We start from the raw sequence: 14,387 nt of genomic DNA on the forward strand, positions 1-14,387 counted from the left end.
GTAATGGCCGAAACATATGACAGGGACGAGGACCTGGCGGTGTTGTCGCTCGACGCCATCAAGGCCTTCGACTCCATATACTGGGAGTGGATCAGGGAGGTCCTGAGAAGATTTGGCTTTGGAGGGGGCTTCATCAGGTGGGTTGAGGTCCTCTACAATTCCCCGACGGCGAGAGTAAGAACGGGAAGAGTGGTTTCAGCGGCTTGGGATATACAAAGGGGAACAAGGCAGGGCTGCCCGTTATCACCCATGCTGTACATACTGGGCCTGGAACCGATTGCATTATACTTCAGGCAGCAGCTTTTCGATGCTGGCATTAAGGTGGGCAATGCACACCACATAATATCCTTGTATGCAGACGACGTCCTTCTTTACCTAAGCTCCCCCGAAGTTAACGCGCCAACCGCGTTGGAGATACTGGACAACTATGCGAAGTACTCAGGGATCCGCTTTAGTAGGAATAAGTCCTCTGCCTTCCCCTTGGCGGGCTTACGCAACATTCCGGAAAACAATCTCCCAGAGATAGGAATAAGCTGGCAACTGGTCCAGTTCCGTTATTTGGGGATCAACATAAGCCACACCCCGCTACTCATGCATGAACACAACACCGAGGCCGCCATCACGAGTCTCCGAAGTTCTATAAAGTTTTGGTCCAAGCTCCCATTGGCCATGGTGGGCAGGGCAGCGATTGTCAAGATGATCGTACTCCCCCGATTCCTGTATTTCTTCGTAAACATTTGCCATTACATTAGACCGTCCTTCTTCAAGAAGCTGGAGGCCATCATCAGGGACTTCCTTTGGGGCCCACACAGGCATAAACTGTCGCTGTCCGTCCTCTCTCTTCCACACAAAGAAGGCGGAATAAAGTTACCGGATCTCCAGTTGTACTACCTGGCTGCCCAGCTGAGTCACATAACGAGATGGCTCTCGGATGAGCCTTCAGCAGAGACCGAACTGCTGAGGCAACCCTCGGACAATGTGATCCCCAAGGAGATCCTATGGCACCCTACATGGCAACCCCCGGTCCCCTCCATGGTGATTGACCTGGGAAGAAAGATATGGGCCAGGTCCTGCTGCATCAGGCGAATACGACACCCATACTCTCCGGACAATCCCATCCTAGCAGACACCTGTCGAACGGCTGCAGACATCTCTACGGCAAGGAGGTGGGAAGAGGCCGGCATTTACACATGGAGCGACATGTATGAGGAGGGAGAATTCAGGGATTTCGAATCTCTTAAGGCTGCCGATGGAATTCCCCCGGGCCAGTTCCTCTGGTACCATCGCCTCAAACAAACTGCTAAGAAACAATGGACCGGATGGCCGGAGGAGCCCTCCCCTGACCCTCTGCTACAAGAGATGCATGACCTCTCGGACGGCTGGAGACCTGTCTCCAGGCTTTACAGCAGACTATGTGATAAAACCAACCCTAAATGCGAAGATCTGAGGACAAAATGGGAGGCGGACCTTGAGACCCCGATTTCAGATAAAGAATGGGAAAGAGCGCTGATATTTCCCAAAAAAGTATCCAGGAACACCAGGTTTGGCCAGATCCAATTGAACGTTCTTTACAGGACATACATGACCCCACATAGGGTTGCCTCCTTCAATAAGACATCCTCCCCTGCATGCCCCTGGTGCGGGAATGATAAAGCAGATGTGATTCACATGTTCTGGACCTGCACCAAGGCGATGGCACTGTGGTCCAAGGCCAAACAGACCTGCATGGACGCCGGAATGACAAGATACGAATGGACTCCTGGCGAGTGCCTCCTGGGGACCTACCCCAGACCTAGCAAATCCAAGCACGCTGTTAAATTAATGGACATCTCATGTATCCTGGCTAAAAGAACAATAGCGATGGCCTGGAAGACGCCGTCGGGCCCCAGGCAAGAGAGATGGCTCAAAGAACTCGAGAGATGGACAACAGCTGAAACCAGGGCCTGGCAGGAAGGAATCACGAACAGTGGCGAAACCGAAGGTGGCACTTTGGAATCATGGAAGGCCCTCCTCAGAGACATACGCTTCAGCGCTGACTACAAACCCCCCTGAAGTCCCACACCACTGCATTGACACTGCTCGGATGCCGGCATTGGTGGAACCACCCCTGTGTTTGACCCCTCTTGCTTCCTGAAACTTTGGGTCATTGCCCCTAACCCACCCGTCCACTGTAAGTTTGCTACAACATGAAGACTGTTGTTGATTTGTTTGTTCCCCCCCCCTTGTTTCCCCCTCACCGTCTCCTCCCCAGTTCAAACCAATGTTGATTTCTTGTTGTATTGCACGTTTTCTTTTTCTTTTTTCTATCAAAACCAATAAAATACGTTTTAAAAAAAAAAAAAATAAAGAACCCTAGATTCACTCCTAAATGTGTAGAAAGCAAATACATTGGTCCCAAAAAGATATCTGCTGTAAGAAACAATGTAGTAATTGTAGAAGGGGGGGAGTGCTGGTCAATGTCCAGAATTGTGAAATGTCCAGAATGCATGAAGGACAATGTACATGATGAACATGACAATGGTGTACTTATTAATAACAGTGTCAGAGACTCTAATGTCATAGAGAAAAGTTCTAATAATAACAACAGTGTAGGGTCTAAAGCAGAGACACATTCAAATAGAGTCAAGAACAAACCCAGCTGGTTTAAAGATTATTATGTGGAGTAAACAGCCACATGCATGTAAGGGATGAGATGTGTTATGATGTAAGTGAAAACGTTGTCATGCATATATATACATGAGTTGTATTGTCAAATCCTAGTTAAGCATGAGCTGCACTATGAGCTCATGAGGTTCTAAGAATGTTACTGGAATGTTATGATTCAGACTGCAGGGAGAGAGCCGTGTTGGCGTTTGGCTCTCTATAAGGCCGCTGTCGCACAGATTGAATAAATTCAGATTTCTTCACCACTGCTGCCTAGTTAGTTTCTTCATCACTGCTGCCTGGAGCCCTTATTTCCTCAGTCTGTTTCTGTGGTAAAGCCGGTCAGACACCTCTCCACGTTGCCTCAGCACACACGTCAACATCCCATTGTGCGTTCTCATCAGTTTCAGAGGGGTACGCTGTGAAGTTGTGTGGTGCTAATGCCCCGTACCCACGTGCATGAGGGACTCAGGGCTCAAGTTGAGGGAGGACGCAGGTGGATGGCATCTGCCCATTTTCTGGAGAGGGCGGATGCCGCCCCACTCGAGTGTTTAAGAAATTTTAAAATAACAAAAAACAGGCTTATAGGGCCGAGACGGAACATAAACCCTGCCCGCGCGCCGTTGAAACCACACACTTACACTTAACCACAAGGCTATGGGAATCAATCCTTAAACACCCTGAAATGTCTCTTATTGACATCTTCCTACACTATACAGGACATGTTTTGTTACAGGTCCTTGGTTTTAAAAGGTGTGCCATTTTATACTTAGGCAGCAAGGTAATTTGAAAATCTGTTTTCTTGGCAAATGCATTTTCTTCGTGTGTTGTTTTCAACTGTGAAAGACAAGCTAAATGAAGTTTGTATAATTCACTTTGACGTCCATGACATCACTTCCAAATGCACTTCAGAGTTCCCCACACTGGAAACCCTTTGCCCTTTTTTGCCAAAACCTACGGTTCCATGTGGTGTGGCCACACAGGTCAGGCACAATGTGGGAAGGCTGGGCATCCACTCTCAGCATGAGGTCTGGTTCTAGATTGTCAGTACAATCCAAGGAGAGCAACAGCAGGTGGCCTCCTCATGCAGGTTCGTTCCGGTGGGGTCCATCCCCTCGTCGCCAGTGAAATGAACTAAGTGGATATAATAGTAAGTCACTTCTTAAAATGAACAAGAACAATGATATCTACATCAGGACTCCAAAGTCTGATCAGCCTGTCTCCACTCAAGCATCGTTTGTTCTCAACCGAACAGCCTTCTTTTTTTTTGTTGGCCCACCTACTGCTGGAAATTGAGTAAATGTACGGGGTGAACTCCCCTCCCGCCACCTCCTCTTCCCACGTAGGGAAGGGGGGTAGTAGCTGGGGGATGGCGGGAGGCATATCGTCAGTAGAGTGGGCGGGACTGAGGGCAGAGCTAGGTGTCAAATGATGTGTGTGACCCGAATATATGATGCTGGCTGCTTTGCATAAACACAAAGTGCATTTTGGGAACATAAGAATGGCCTTCAATTTATTTATTGCCGGTCAAGTGGCACAGCGAGTAGAGCCTCGCTTTGACATCTGTGCAGAGCCTGCTAACGCAGGTTTGAATCCCGGCTGGGCCAAACTCAGTCCTTCATCCTTCCGAGGTCGATAAATGAGCACCACACACCGGTGGGTAAAAATAAGCAGCGCTCAGATACCCGAGGGTTCATAGCGCTATATAAATGCCAAATTATTATTATCATCAAACATGTGTGTAACAGTAATTCTAAGGTGCATTCCCACTGAGCATGCAATGCACACAGGGTATGGTGCTCATTTCAGCTGTTAAAATAGTCACCATGACAGTAAAATGTGTGCAAAGCAAGAGACATATATACAGATTTGGACCATGTCATTTGAGGATTATACTGGGAGGTGATGGGCAGGAGGAGGAATAGTGTGATGTTGGATTTTGTGAGGCAGACGGGGAGGTGGGAGGAGTTGTGAGCTTAAATGGAGCCAAATAATAATTAGTGGGTACGGTGCACATCATCCTATAGGATGGGGAAGCGCCTGCGTGGGTCAGCCCACGCTTTCGATAATTAAGAAGAAGAAGAAGAAGGACCATTTCATTGCTTGGGTTTGGGCTGTACTGGTGAGCAAAGGCAAACTTTCAGAAGCATTTTGGAAAGTCACATATCGCCACTTGCTGCACCCATTGAGTCTCCAGTGAGACTCCAAAAACACAACGTGCAGGAAACTAGGGGCAGAGAGCTTCCTCAACTTGGGGTGGGTTTGGGTCTCGGGTCTCCACAGAACGGTTGTCCAGTTTTTGCCAGAGCACAGCACCATCTTGTTCGGGCCCAATTCTTTCCCTGGTCCTCACATATTCCCAAGCTGGCTGACCTGGCACGAGGAGAGCTATGCATGCCACAGTAACATGGAGGAAACCAGGCAATGGATTACAGTAAAACAATGAGGAATATTTACAGTAACACACCCAACCGGCAGATTTCTTTCAAAATAAAGTGCTTACAATTGCCAAGGAGTGCGTTTATTTTACATTACACAACTGTGTTGATATTTTAATTGTTGTTACCTGCTGGGGAGCAAAGTGACCCTATATTTATATGCGGTTATACACATCTGCACTGCACCCTCCATCACCACTTTCAGAAAGAGCCTCAAAACAAACCCGTTTCCCTATTCCTAGCCCTGCTACAACCACCGCCCCTGCTACCACTTATCTCTCCTTATCTTTCTATCGCATTCTGAAAACGTTCTGTAACTTCTGTTTCACCTCCCGCCTTTTCGAACTTTCCACCGTGTAAGGAGCCCCAAGACCCTGTGGTTAGGGCCAGCGCTGAACACAAATTCTAATAAAATAAATACAAATAAGGGGTAGTTAATCAAGCCTTCAGCTAGTAACTTTAAGATCCCTCTCCCCAACTAATTTGACTGAACTGTAGACCAGCAATATGCTATTATATTTCTGTAATGTATAATTCTGGCATAGTACCTGGAAAATGGCCCCTACCACTAGGAATAGCTGTTTGTGCCCCTGTTCCACTAGCCCATTACCCTTTACCCTTTCTGTCGCCTTTTGATTTCCCTGGCACCTTGAAGTGACTGGTATGCATGTATTCAATCTAAATAAATAGTAAAATAAATGTGACAACAAAAATATGGAACGGCCCACTTTCATCCAACTTTCCCCCATTACAGTTTCATATGAAGTATAACAGAATATGTGGGATTATAGAGCCAATGTTATGGGTTTCCTAGCATTGACTGGTTTGTTGGACTCCCCCTTTAATGAAGGATTATGAGAAAGCTAGATTGGGTTCAATCAAGGGTGAAATGTACCCAAGTAATGAATGCAGCTACAAAATATAGGTTGCTAAAATACAGATATCGGATGGATCTGCTTAGGACACATAATATTAAATTCCACTCCTATGCAGACGACACAAGTGTTCGTAAAACTAAGTGAAATCTATAAAATAGTTGAAAATTGTTTACTTAAGGTAAGAACGTGGATGTCTTCAAATTGGCTCCTCTTAAATGCCCAAAAGGAAGTGGCCTTATTTGGTACAAAACACTGTTTGAACCACAGTAGGCGTCCAGACCCGCCCTGCTTTTTAGATGCAGACCTATTGCTCGCACCCAAAAATCGAAATTCTTGGCTGTATATGGCAAGAAGATTTAAGATGTACTGCCCAGGTGAGTTGGAAGGTCCAATCTGTCTTTTTTTTACCTTACGCCTTTTACAGCAGGCCCTCCCTTACATTCCCGTGGAGGACCACCCTACGGTGGTTGGAGCTATAGTGAATTCACGCCTAGATCACGGTAATGGACTTTTAGCAGGCATACCACTTACCCAAATGCATTGTATGCAAAAAGCTCAGAATGCTGCTGTCAGGATGATTTTTAAAGTAAGTCCTTCTCAATTTCGGAGTTTCGTCATTCCCTGCACTGGCTCAGGGTGAAGGACGGATTGATTTTAAAGTTCTTTGCTTGGTGTTTAATTGTGTTAATGGCCTGGCTCCAGTATATTTATCTGATCAAATCCGGCAGTATCTTCCCACTCGGCAACCGCACTCAGGCGACGAGCTGCTTTGGAAATTCCCAGGTCTAAGCATGTATTTCAAGGTGACCATAGATTCAGTGTGGAATAGCCTACCACAGGAAATCAGAGCCCTCGAATCATTAGATCAGGTCCATAGTGCACTCAAAACGTGTCTACTCAAATAGCTGTTAGCTGGGCTAAGGTAAGCAAATGAACAGATTCCGTTTTTTATCAGGGTCAAGAAGTGGTCACAGACCCCGTTTAGACGGTGGCTGCCACCTCATGTCATCTGCGCCCAGACACGATAAAGTTTGTCAGGTGTGGATTATAAATATTTCAAAATCAAACAAATTGACCTTTGCTAATATTTTATAGAATTGTCAAAAGGGCCATCGAGAGATCATAAAAACTTTACAATATTGTATTGTCGAAAAAAATATATATTGAAGATACCTGCATAGGAAACATGTTTTGAACCAATAACCAGGCATTCCCACACTGACCGTCAGGTTTTAAACTTCAGTGAAGATCCTGTTGGATAGGCAAAAACATAACATTAAACCAGCATAGTAATTCTAAGAAGGCTGAAGTGCATCACAACTCTGGTATATTAAGCAGTGCACACAATATTATCATAGCATTTCCACTGGCATTTCAAGAGATGCTAGCTTAATTTAAGAACAGAATGAAGAGTGGTTAAGCTAAAGAGACATCTAGGTAGAGTGGTGGTCAATACACATTATAAACGTTCCGGATTTTCATTTGCTTTGAATAATTTTGTCTGGTAACCTGAAATCTAGCTAACAATTAAGTGAGGCACTACAAAGTCAATTTGTAACAAAAGTGTTCTAACATAAAATGTTATGTTGATTGCTGTCACTGTGTTTTCCATCAGTAATTCTTTGCTAAACTCATGCAAAAAGAAGGGTACCGGCTTTTTATACTGAAAGACATCAGGTATGATGCTAAAATAATATTACCCTTTATTCACAGACAATGGAAAACAGATTTCTCTATTAGAACAAACCTGAAAAAATACTATAATTTGAATCTTTTGGTTAAGGTATTAAAAATGAGTGCTTGGCAATTCAAACAGAAGCAGTGTATAACCATCAGGTAACAGCGTCATGACAACAGGCTTTGTGGTGTAAACCGGTCACATGTATTTTCAATTATTGGAGAGAGGAGGAATCTAGATAAGTGGTCAAAGGGAAGGGGAAACCACAGTTACCAGGTCAGATCATTTATGGGAGATTTTCTTGGCAAGGGATGAGAGTATCAGAGGACTTCTTGCCTACTTTCCACTTCAGGTCATCAGTCTGGGTCTTCTTCAATGAGTCTACCCATCTCAGCTCATGTCAGGTTAGGTTAGAGTCACCAGTGACTCATTTTTATTACCAATACATGTGAGTTTCCAGTATATATATTTGTTTAATTATTTTTATTAATTTTCAACAGTGAAGAACAAAAAACCTAAAACACTCCCCTATATATATACAATCATCCCCCCCCAAATCCACCACTGCCCCTCCTTGCCTCCCTCGGGCCAATACAACCAACTATCAAGTGGGAGCCGAGGTCGTGGCATTCAAGCTATAGTTCTAGGCACTATAATCTTCCTTTAGGAAGGAAGAAGATTTCCCGCCAGTCCCAGGCAAATTGTGGTAAGTTATTGTTCAATGCATATGTTGCTCATTCCAGCGCTGCAAAGTCCCAGACGTTGCAGAGCGAGTGTTTAAGTGTGAGGACTGTCTCTCCATTCCACCACTGTGCTATGAGTAACATCGCTGCTAGTATGAGCACTGTTCACGCCTTTGTTCGTCCTCCGAGTTCACCCTCCACAGCCTCCTGGCCCAAACCCACTTGCCTCTTCCCCAAAGATCTGAAACTCTGACTCCCATAAGTCCCTCGAGAATGGCTTGATTTTGGGGCATCTCCACCGGATGTGGGACCAGGTGCCTCCCTCCTCACAACCTCTCCAATAATTCTGCGAGACCCCAGGGTAAATCTTGTGGAGGAGAGCCGGAGTATAGAGCCACCTAAAGAATAGTTTATACCAACATTCCTGCAGTTGGGAAGCCTTGGCCACCTTAGATATCTTCCACAGTTGCTCCCAGTTGTCCCAGCTCATTTCCCTCCCGATCATCCACTCCCAACGTTCCATATAGGGCCAGGTTGCGCGAGATGTGGACTCGTCCTGGATTTTGTAGAGACTCGATACAAGACTATTTGACCCATCGTGCGTTAAGAGGAACTTATTGAAAGGGGTAAACTGGCAGGTGGTCGCTGCTTGGATCTCTGGGTTTTGGAGCCAGTGCTGTATTTGAAAGTACTGCAACCTCTTGTTTCTGCCCACCCGAAACATTGCTTGCACTCGGTAAATGGTCTGATGCTTTGGCCCGGATCCACATCCCGCAGCAGGTGGCATCCTCCTTTCTGCCATTGAATATATACAACCCCTGTTCTGTTCCTAGTGAGCATTCTGGGTTATAAGAAATATGGGTGAATGGGAATGGAACTGTTGTGATCCCGTACCTCCCTACCAATTTGTCCCACGTATCAGCCACCAACCTTGTATTAACACTCAAGTACATATGCCTTTGCCTCGACTGCCACGGAAGCCACAGTACCTCCCTCAGATCGTGCCTCACCACCGTCCGATCCATAACCACCCACCGTTTCCCCTCGTGTCCCAAAAATCACTCCTGTATGATCCGCAGTTGTGATGCCTCATAATATAGTTCGAAATCAGGGAGCGCCATCCCTCCCTCGCTCCCTCCTAGGGGACATCAGCAGGAAACTATGCATCCTTGGCCTCTTTCCCTCCCATATGAAGTTGCCTGTCATCTTCCCCAACTCTCAAAAGAAGCGATACAGGACCGCCAGAGGGATAGCCTGTAAAAGGTAGAGAAGCCGAGGGAGTGTCACCATCTTGACTGCTGCCATTCTGCCCACCCATGAAATCTTAAGAGTCTTCCACTTTTGTAGATCCGCTTTGATAGACGACACGGGTGGGTAATTAACTATGTACCAGCCGGAGAGTAATGGAGTAATTCGAATTCCCAGACACTTGATCCCACCCAGACTCCATATGAAAGGTGAGGATGCCTTGTGCTCTGCCACTTCCCTTCCTCTAACCGTGAGATTTAGCAACTCCGATTTGTCTATGTTGATTTTAAGGCCTGAGACTGCCCCAAAATCCGTAAGAAACTCCCTACACGCCCTCAACAATTCTCCTGGCTTCGAGAATGAGAGGAGCATGTCGTCAGCAAAGGCTGCAACTTTATGCTGGGTGCTGCCGAGACTCCTGCAGGGACTGCAGCAACGGCTCTAGATAAATTGAATAAAGCAGGGGGGTTTCAGAGGGGGGGGGGCGCCTGCTTAGTCCCTCTGCCAAACTAGATGACACGGGACAGGGACCCGTTAATAAGGAGGTTCGCCACAGGTGTGTTATAGTTTGCCTTAACCATTTGCAAGACGTCCCCACCTATCCCCATCCTTTTCATTACTAAAAGCCCACTCCACTCTGTCAAAGGCCTTCTCGGGGTCAAGGAAGAGGTGGACTGAGGGAGTAGATGTCTTGTGGGCCTTCTATATCAGATTTGCCACACGTCTGATATTATCAAACGCCTGCTGCCGGTGTACATACCCAGACTGATCTGGGTGAATTGGATTCGGGAGGAGTCTCTCAAGCCTGTTGGCCAAGGCTTTAATATATATTTTGGCATCCATATTGATCAGCGTTATCGGCCTGTATGGTCTGCACTCACAAAAGTGGTTGAATAAACTGGTAAGGTGCAGCACTAAGACTCCCACAAATGTCTTCTAGTGAGATGGTGTAAAGCCATCCGGCCCGGGGGCTTTATTTGGGGGGGGGGGAGGGCCACTATGACCATCCGGACCTCCTCGGTCATGATCTCCTGCCCTAATGCCTCCCCAACCTCCGATCCCACTCAGGGCAGTTAGACTGTATTCAGGAAATCTGTCTGCAGCTGAATCAGCGGGCTCTGAGACAAGACAAGTACAATCTGTGCATTAGCTGTCAAAGAATTCCTGGATTTCCTCTGTACGGGAGTGACCGAGTCCCTGGTCGTCAGTTATAGCAGCAATGGTGTTGCTACACACTGCTCCCCTCAGTAGCCGTGCCAAGAACATGTCCGCCTTGTTGGCCTTCGCATAGTACCACTGGTGGGTGAACAGTAATGACCCCTCCGCCCTCTTAACTCTCAGAACATTAAACTGGCCCACCGCCTGTCGGTATCCCCTCATTGAACTCTTGGAGAGGGCATCATCCGTTCATCTCCTATTCTCTTCTACCTCAGCCTCCAGCTGTGACTCGAGTAGTCTCATTTGTCTCTCCCTCTGTGCCTTCATGACTATGAATTCCCCCCCCCCCCCGATTGTGGCTTTGAACGTGTCCCATTGGTTGCTTTCCCCCCCCGTGTCTAAGGCATTGTTTAGCTAAAAAAAAAGTCCCTAATCTTATCCTCTGGCTCCCGCCTTGTGACTGGGTCCCGCAGCAACTCTCTCGGATCCTTCCAGCCCCAGATCCCTGCCTTGCGTCCTGGCAGGCGCAGCTCCATCGTAACAACCACATGGTCGGCTATTCAGAGGAGGCCCACCCCGACCTCCTCGACTGCTCCCAGCAGGGGGGCCGACACCCATACATTATCAATGCAGGATTGTGTTCTGTGCACACTGTAGCCTCTCTGTCCCCCTTCAACCTCCTCTAGACGTCCCGTAGTCCCAGAGCTTCGAACCTTTCCCATAGTGCGGTAGAGATCACTGCTCCCCCTCCAATACGAGCTACCCCCCCAAGTTCCTATCTAGTTCCCGGGACCAGGCCAGTTTGAAGTCGCCAAATAGAATTGTGTGACCTTTCGCGAACCCCTCCAGTGTGTTCAAGATTTCCCGCAAAAGTACCTCCTGCCCAGAGGTAGGCACATATGTTGAGGCCAGTTTATATGCAACTCCCACGTATTCCCCCTACTACAATTACAAATAATCCTGCTCTGTCCACCTTGGATTCCTTTACCCGGAGGTCCATCCCATTCCGAATAGCCAGTGCCACTCCACATTTCTTAGTTGAGTAGTTGGCATGAAAGATCCCAGAAAAGCCCTGTAATTGGAGTCTCGCCTGTTCTTTCTTCAGGAGATCTCAATTGCAAGTACTTCCTAGCCCGATTTCCTGGTAAAGTGCTCCAATTCAGTGTTTTCCTCTTGAGAGGGGTGTTAAGCCCCCTTACATTATGGGCCTCATCACGAGTTGGGCGGTAGCCCTTAAATGCGGCGGCAGCGCTATTACTGTCCCATTTAAGAGTCTGTCCTAACATGAGTTGGCAACATATACCCCCCCCCCGCTCTAAGCTAGGGCTAAATGTGCCAGAAAATGCTGATTTTTGGTGCAATTACTGCACGTTAATAGCGCTGGCAGTAATTGCGCCAAAAATTCCTGACCCAATGGGGAATACCTAATAGCGCCAGACAGATGGGCGGTAATGCAAATCCGCCCAACTCATGATGAGACCCTATGCGTTTACCATTTGAATGGGTATAGTTCTCTTACGCCCCCGCCACTTCTTTCCCTGGGGTGCTATGCTTCCCCCTCGTCCCCTCCCCTTGCTTTGCCGGCCCATCCTCTGCCCCTCTTGTTTCAAGCTCTTGGTGTTACCCTTCCCCTACCCTGCAGTTGGCCCCTTCCCAGCCCCCCTGGACTCCGGTCCCCAGCCTCTGGTGCCCTCCCCCCCCCCCACTCCTCAATACCTACTCCCCTTCTGCATCCCGTCCCCCAACACCGGGATTACTCCTCGTTGCTTCGTCCTCCGCCGGGCATACACACCCTAACTGAAACATCTACCTGCGCTCCCACCTCCCAATTTCTTTCCTTCATAGTCCACCACCCCTTTAAATTAAGTCTACGTGTAGGCTCCTCTTCCCTTATTGTTATCCATCGTCTCGTTTTCTCCCCTCAGCCATCAGTTCCAGGCCATGCAAGGTGGCCCTCCTCCTGCATCGTTCTCCTGCCGTTGCCCACTCCCAAGGCCGAGGCCTTGCAGATTTTGCAGAGCACTCGACTGCAATCAGCTTCTCGAGGATCAGCTAAATCACATTTATACATGTTAACGCTTCTTTATTTAGGGCAGCCTTCCTACATTAGATGGATGAGCTCTGCACCAAAGTCGGTCCATACCAGCAACAGCTTATTCACAATATTAACAATCGCACTGCACCGGCACCCAACCAATAAATTGCTAAATAGAATTGTTCAGTACTATTCTTTGCTGCCAGGAATTTGCTGCGTGCAATAGTAAATGCACAATATCATGCAAGGTTCTTCTCTTGCTATCCATTGTACCATCTGCCATGTAGGTCTGACAATGTGTCATGCTCCGCAGATTCCGCCTAGGGTCTGAGCCCACTTCACGTCTCTGAAGAACTTTCTTCCCGAGAGCACCGCCTGCAGGCTTGTATAACCTGTCAGGCCGAGGGCTTGGGCAAAAAGGCAGAACAAACAGCAGAGCTAAAAGGGAAAAAAACAAGGCAACTGTTACACACTGTTGTCTGGCATATATGCCGATCTCCTACCCCTGCAATTCCCCAGGCTTACCTGTGCGTGTCCCGGGATTGTTGATGTACCTACTTGTGTTATAACACAAGCTAGGATCCGAAAGGATTCTGGTAAGAGGTTTAGAAGGAATGCAGGTGATGTTGTTTGTACAGAGCAATCCCTGACCCGGGCGGAACGAGAACGCAACTGGAGGAAGGATGAGGAGTCCACAGTAAACAGTAGTCTCAGCAGAGCGTCCTTGTAGCAAAGCAATATCTTATGAAGCGATCCCTGACCCGGGCGGAACGAGGGCGCAGCTAAGAGGAGGTAGAAATCACAATCCAGAGGGAAACAGCAAAGCGTCCTTTCCTTTACTACCTAGATCAGCAGAGCATCGAAGGTAGTGTTTAAATGTGCAAATCAGACCACAACCTTCAAACAGCAGAGCGTCCAGAGAAGTGAGGTGCGGACAAGCAAGAGTCCAGGGGTAAGTAAGTGTGAGCAAGGAAGTAATGCAGGTCCCAGCTGATCGCAGAGTATCAGGAATCAAGAGTGTAGGGAGATACACAGAGTCACTCCACGAGAGCTGGGAAAAACAGAGTGGTGATGGCAACCACGGGTCCTAGGCAAAAGGACTGGAGACGGGAAGGGGCCGGTAGAACAGACAAACATGGTGTGCAGGGCGAGGTAATAGCAGTCTGTGTTCGATTACCGTGAAAGCAAATAGAACGTTGAAAGCACAGAATCGTAGTCCAGAATCAGAGTCAAAGGAGCAGGCAGGAGTCAATACCAGGAGATCAAGCAGATCGGATAGAACAGACCAAGAAACAATTGCTGCTACCGTAAGGAGACGGTTTAGGAGCAGCGAGGTCTGAGGGGGTGTGTCCTAAGTAGGAAGACGTCTTAAAGCAAGGCTTGAAACGCTTGAAGGAGGCGCTCGGGGAACGGACAGAGCGCAAGGCCAGTTGTATCCCGTAGTGCCCCGACGGCGTTGATGCCGATGACCCAGGTGCCAAGGTAAACGCCAGGTCCTGATGCCGGTTCGTCGGCGCCGCAATCTCAGGGTCATGACAGTACCCCCCCCCCCTGCAAAGATGAACGTCCCCCAGGCAAATTGCCTCAATTACATTTCGTAATTGGGTAAGGGTCCCCAAAACGCAG

General features: G+C 47.8%; 1 protein-coding gene across 3 annotated transcripts in view; it reads right to left on the reverse strand.

Moving 5' to 3' along the window:
* The window catches only part of OSGEPL1 (O-sialoglycoprotein endopeptidase like 1), a 440,031-nt gene that overhangs the window by 376,395 nt on the left and 49,249 nt on the right, over positions 1–14,387 (reverse strand). For all 3 annotated transcript variants that reach the window (XM_069615644.1, XM_069615643.1, XM_069615645.1), the window contains exon 2: positions 7,133–7,210. In XM_069615644.1, the coding sequence (XP_069471745.1) occupies positions 7,133–7,147 (15 nt within the window). In that variant the 5' untranslated portion in view covers positions 7,148–7,210. The remainder of the gene's footprint in view (positions 1–7,132; positions 7,211–14,387) is intronic.

Source organism: Ambystoma mexicanum, chromosome 9 (assembly GCF_040938575.1).
Source record: "Ambystoma mexicanum isolate Mex_15411 chromosome 9, UKY_AmexF1_1, whole genome shotgun sequence".
Taxonomy (NCBI): Eukaryota; Metazoa; Chordata; class Amphibia; order Caudata; family Ambystomatidae; genus Ambystoma; species Ambystoma mexicanum.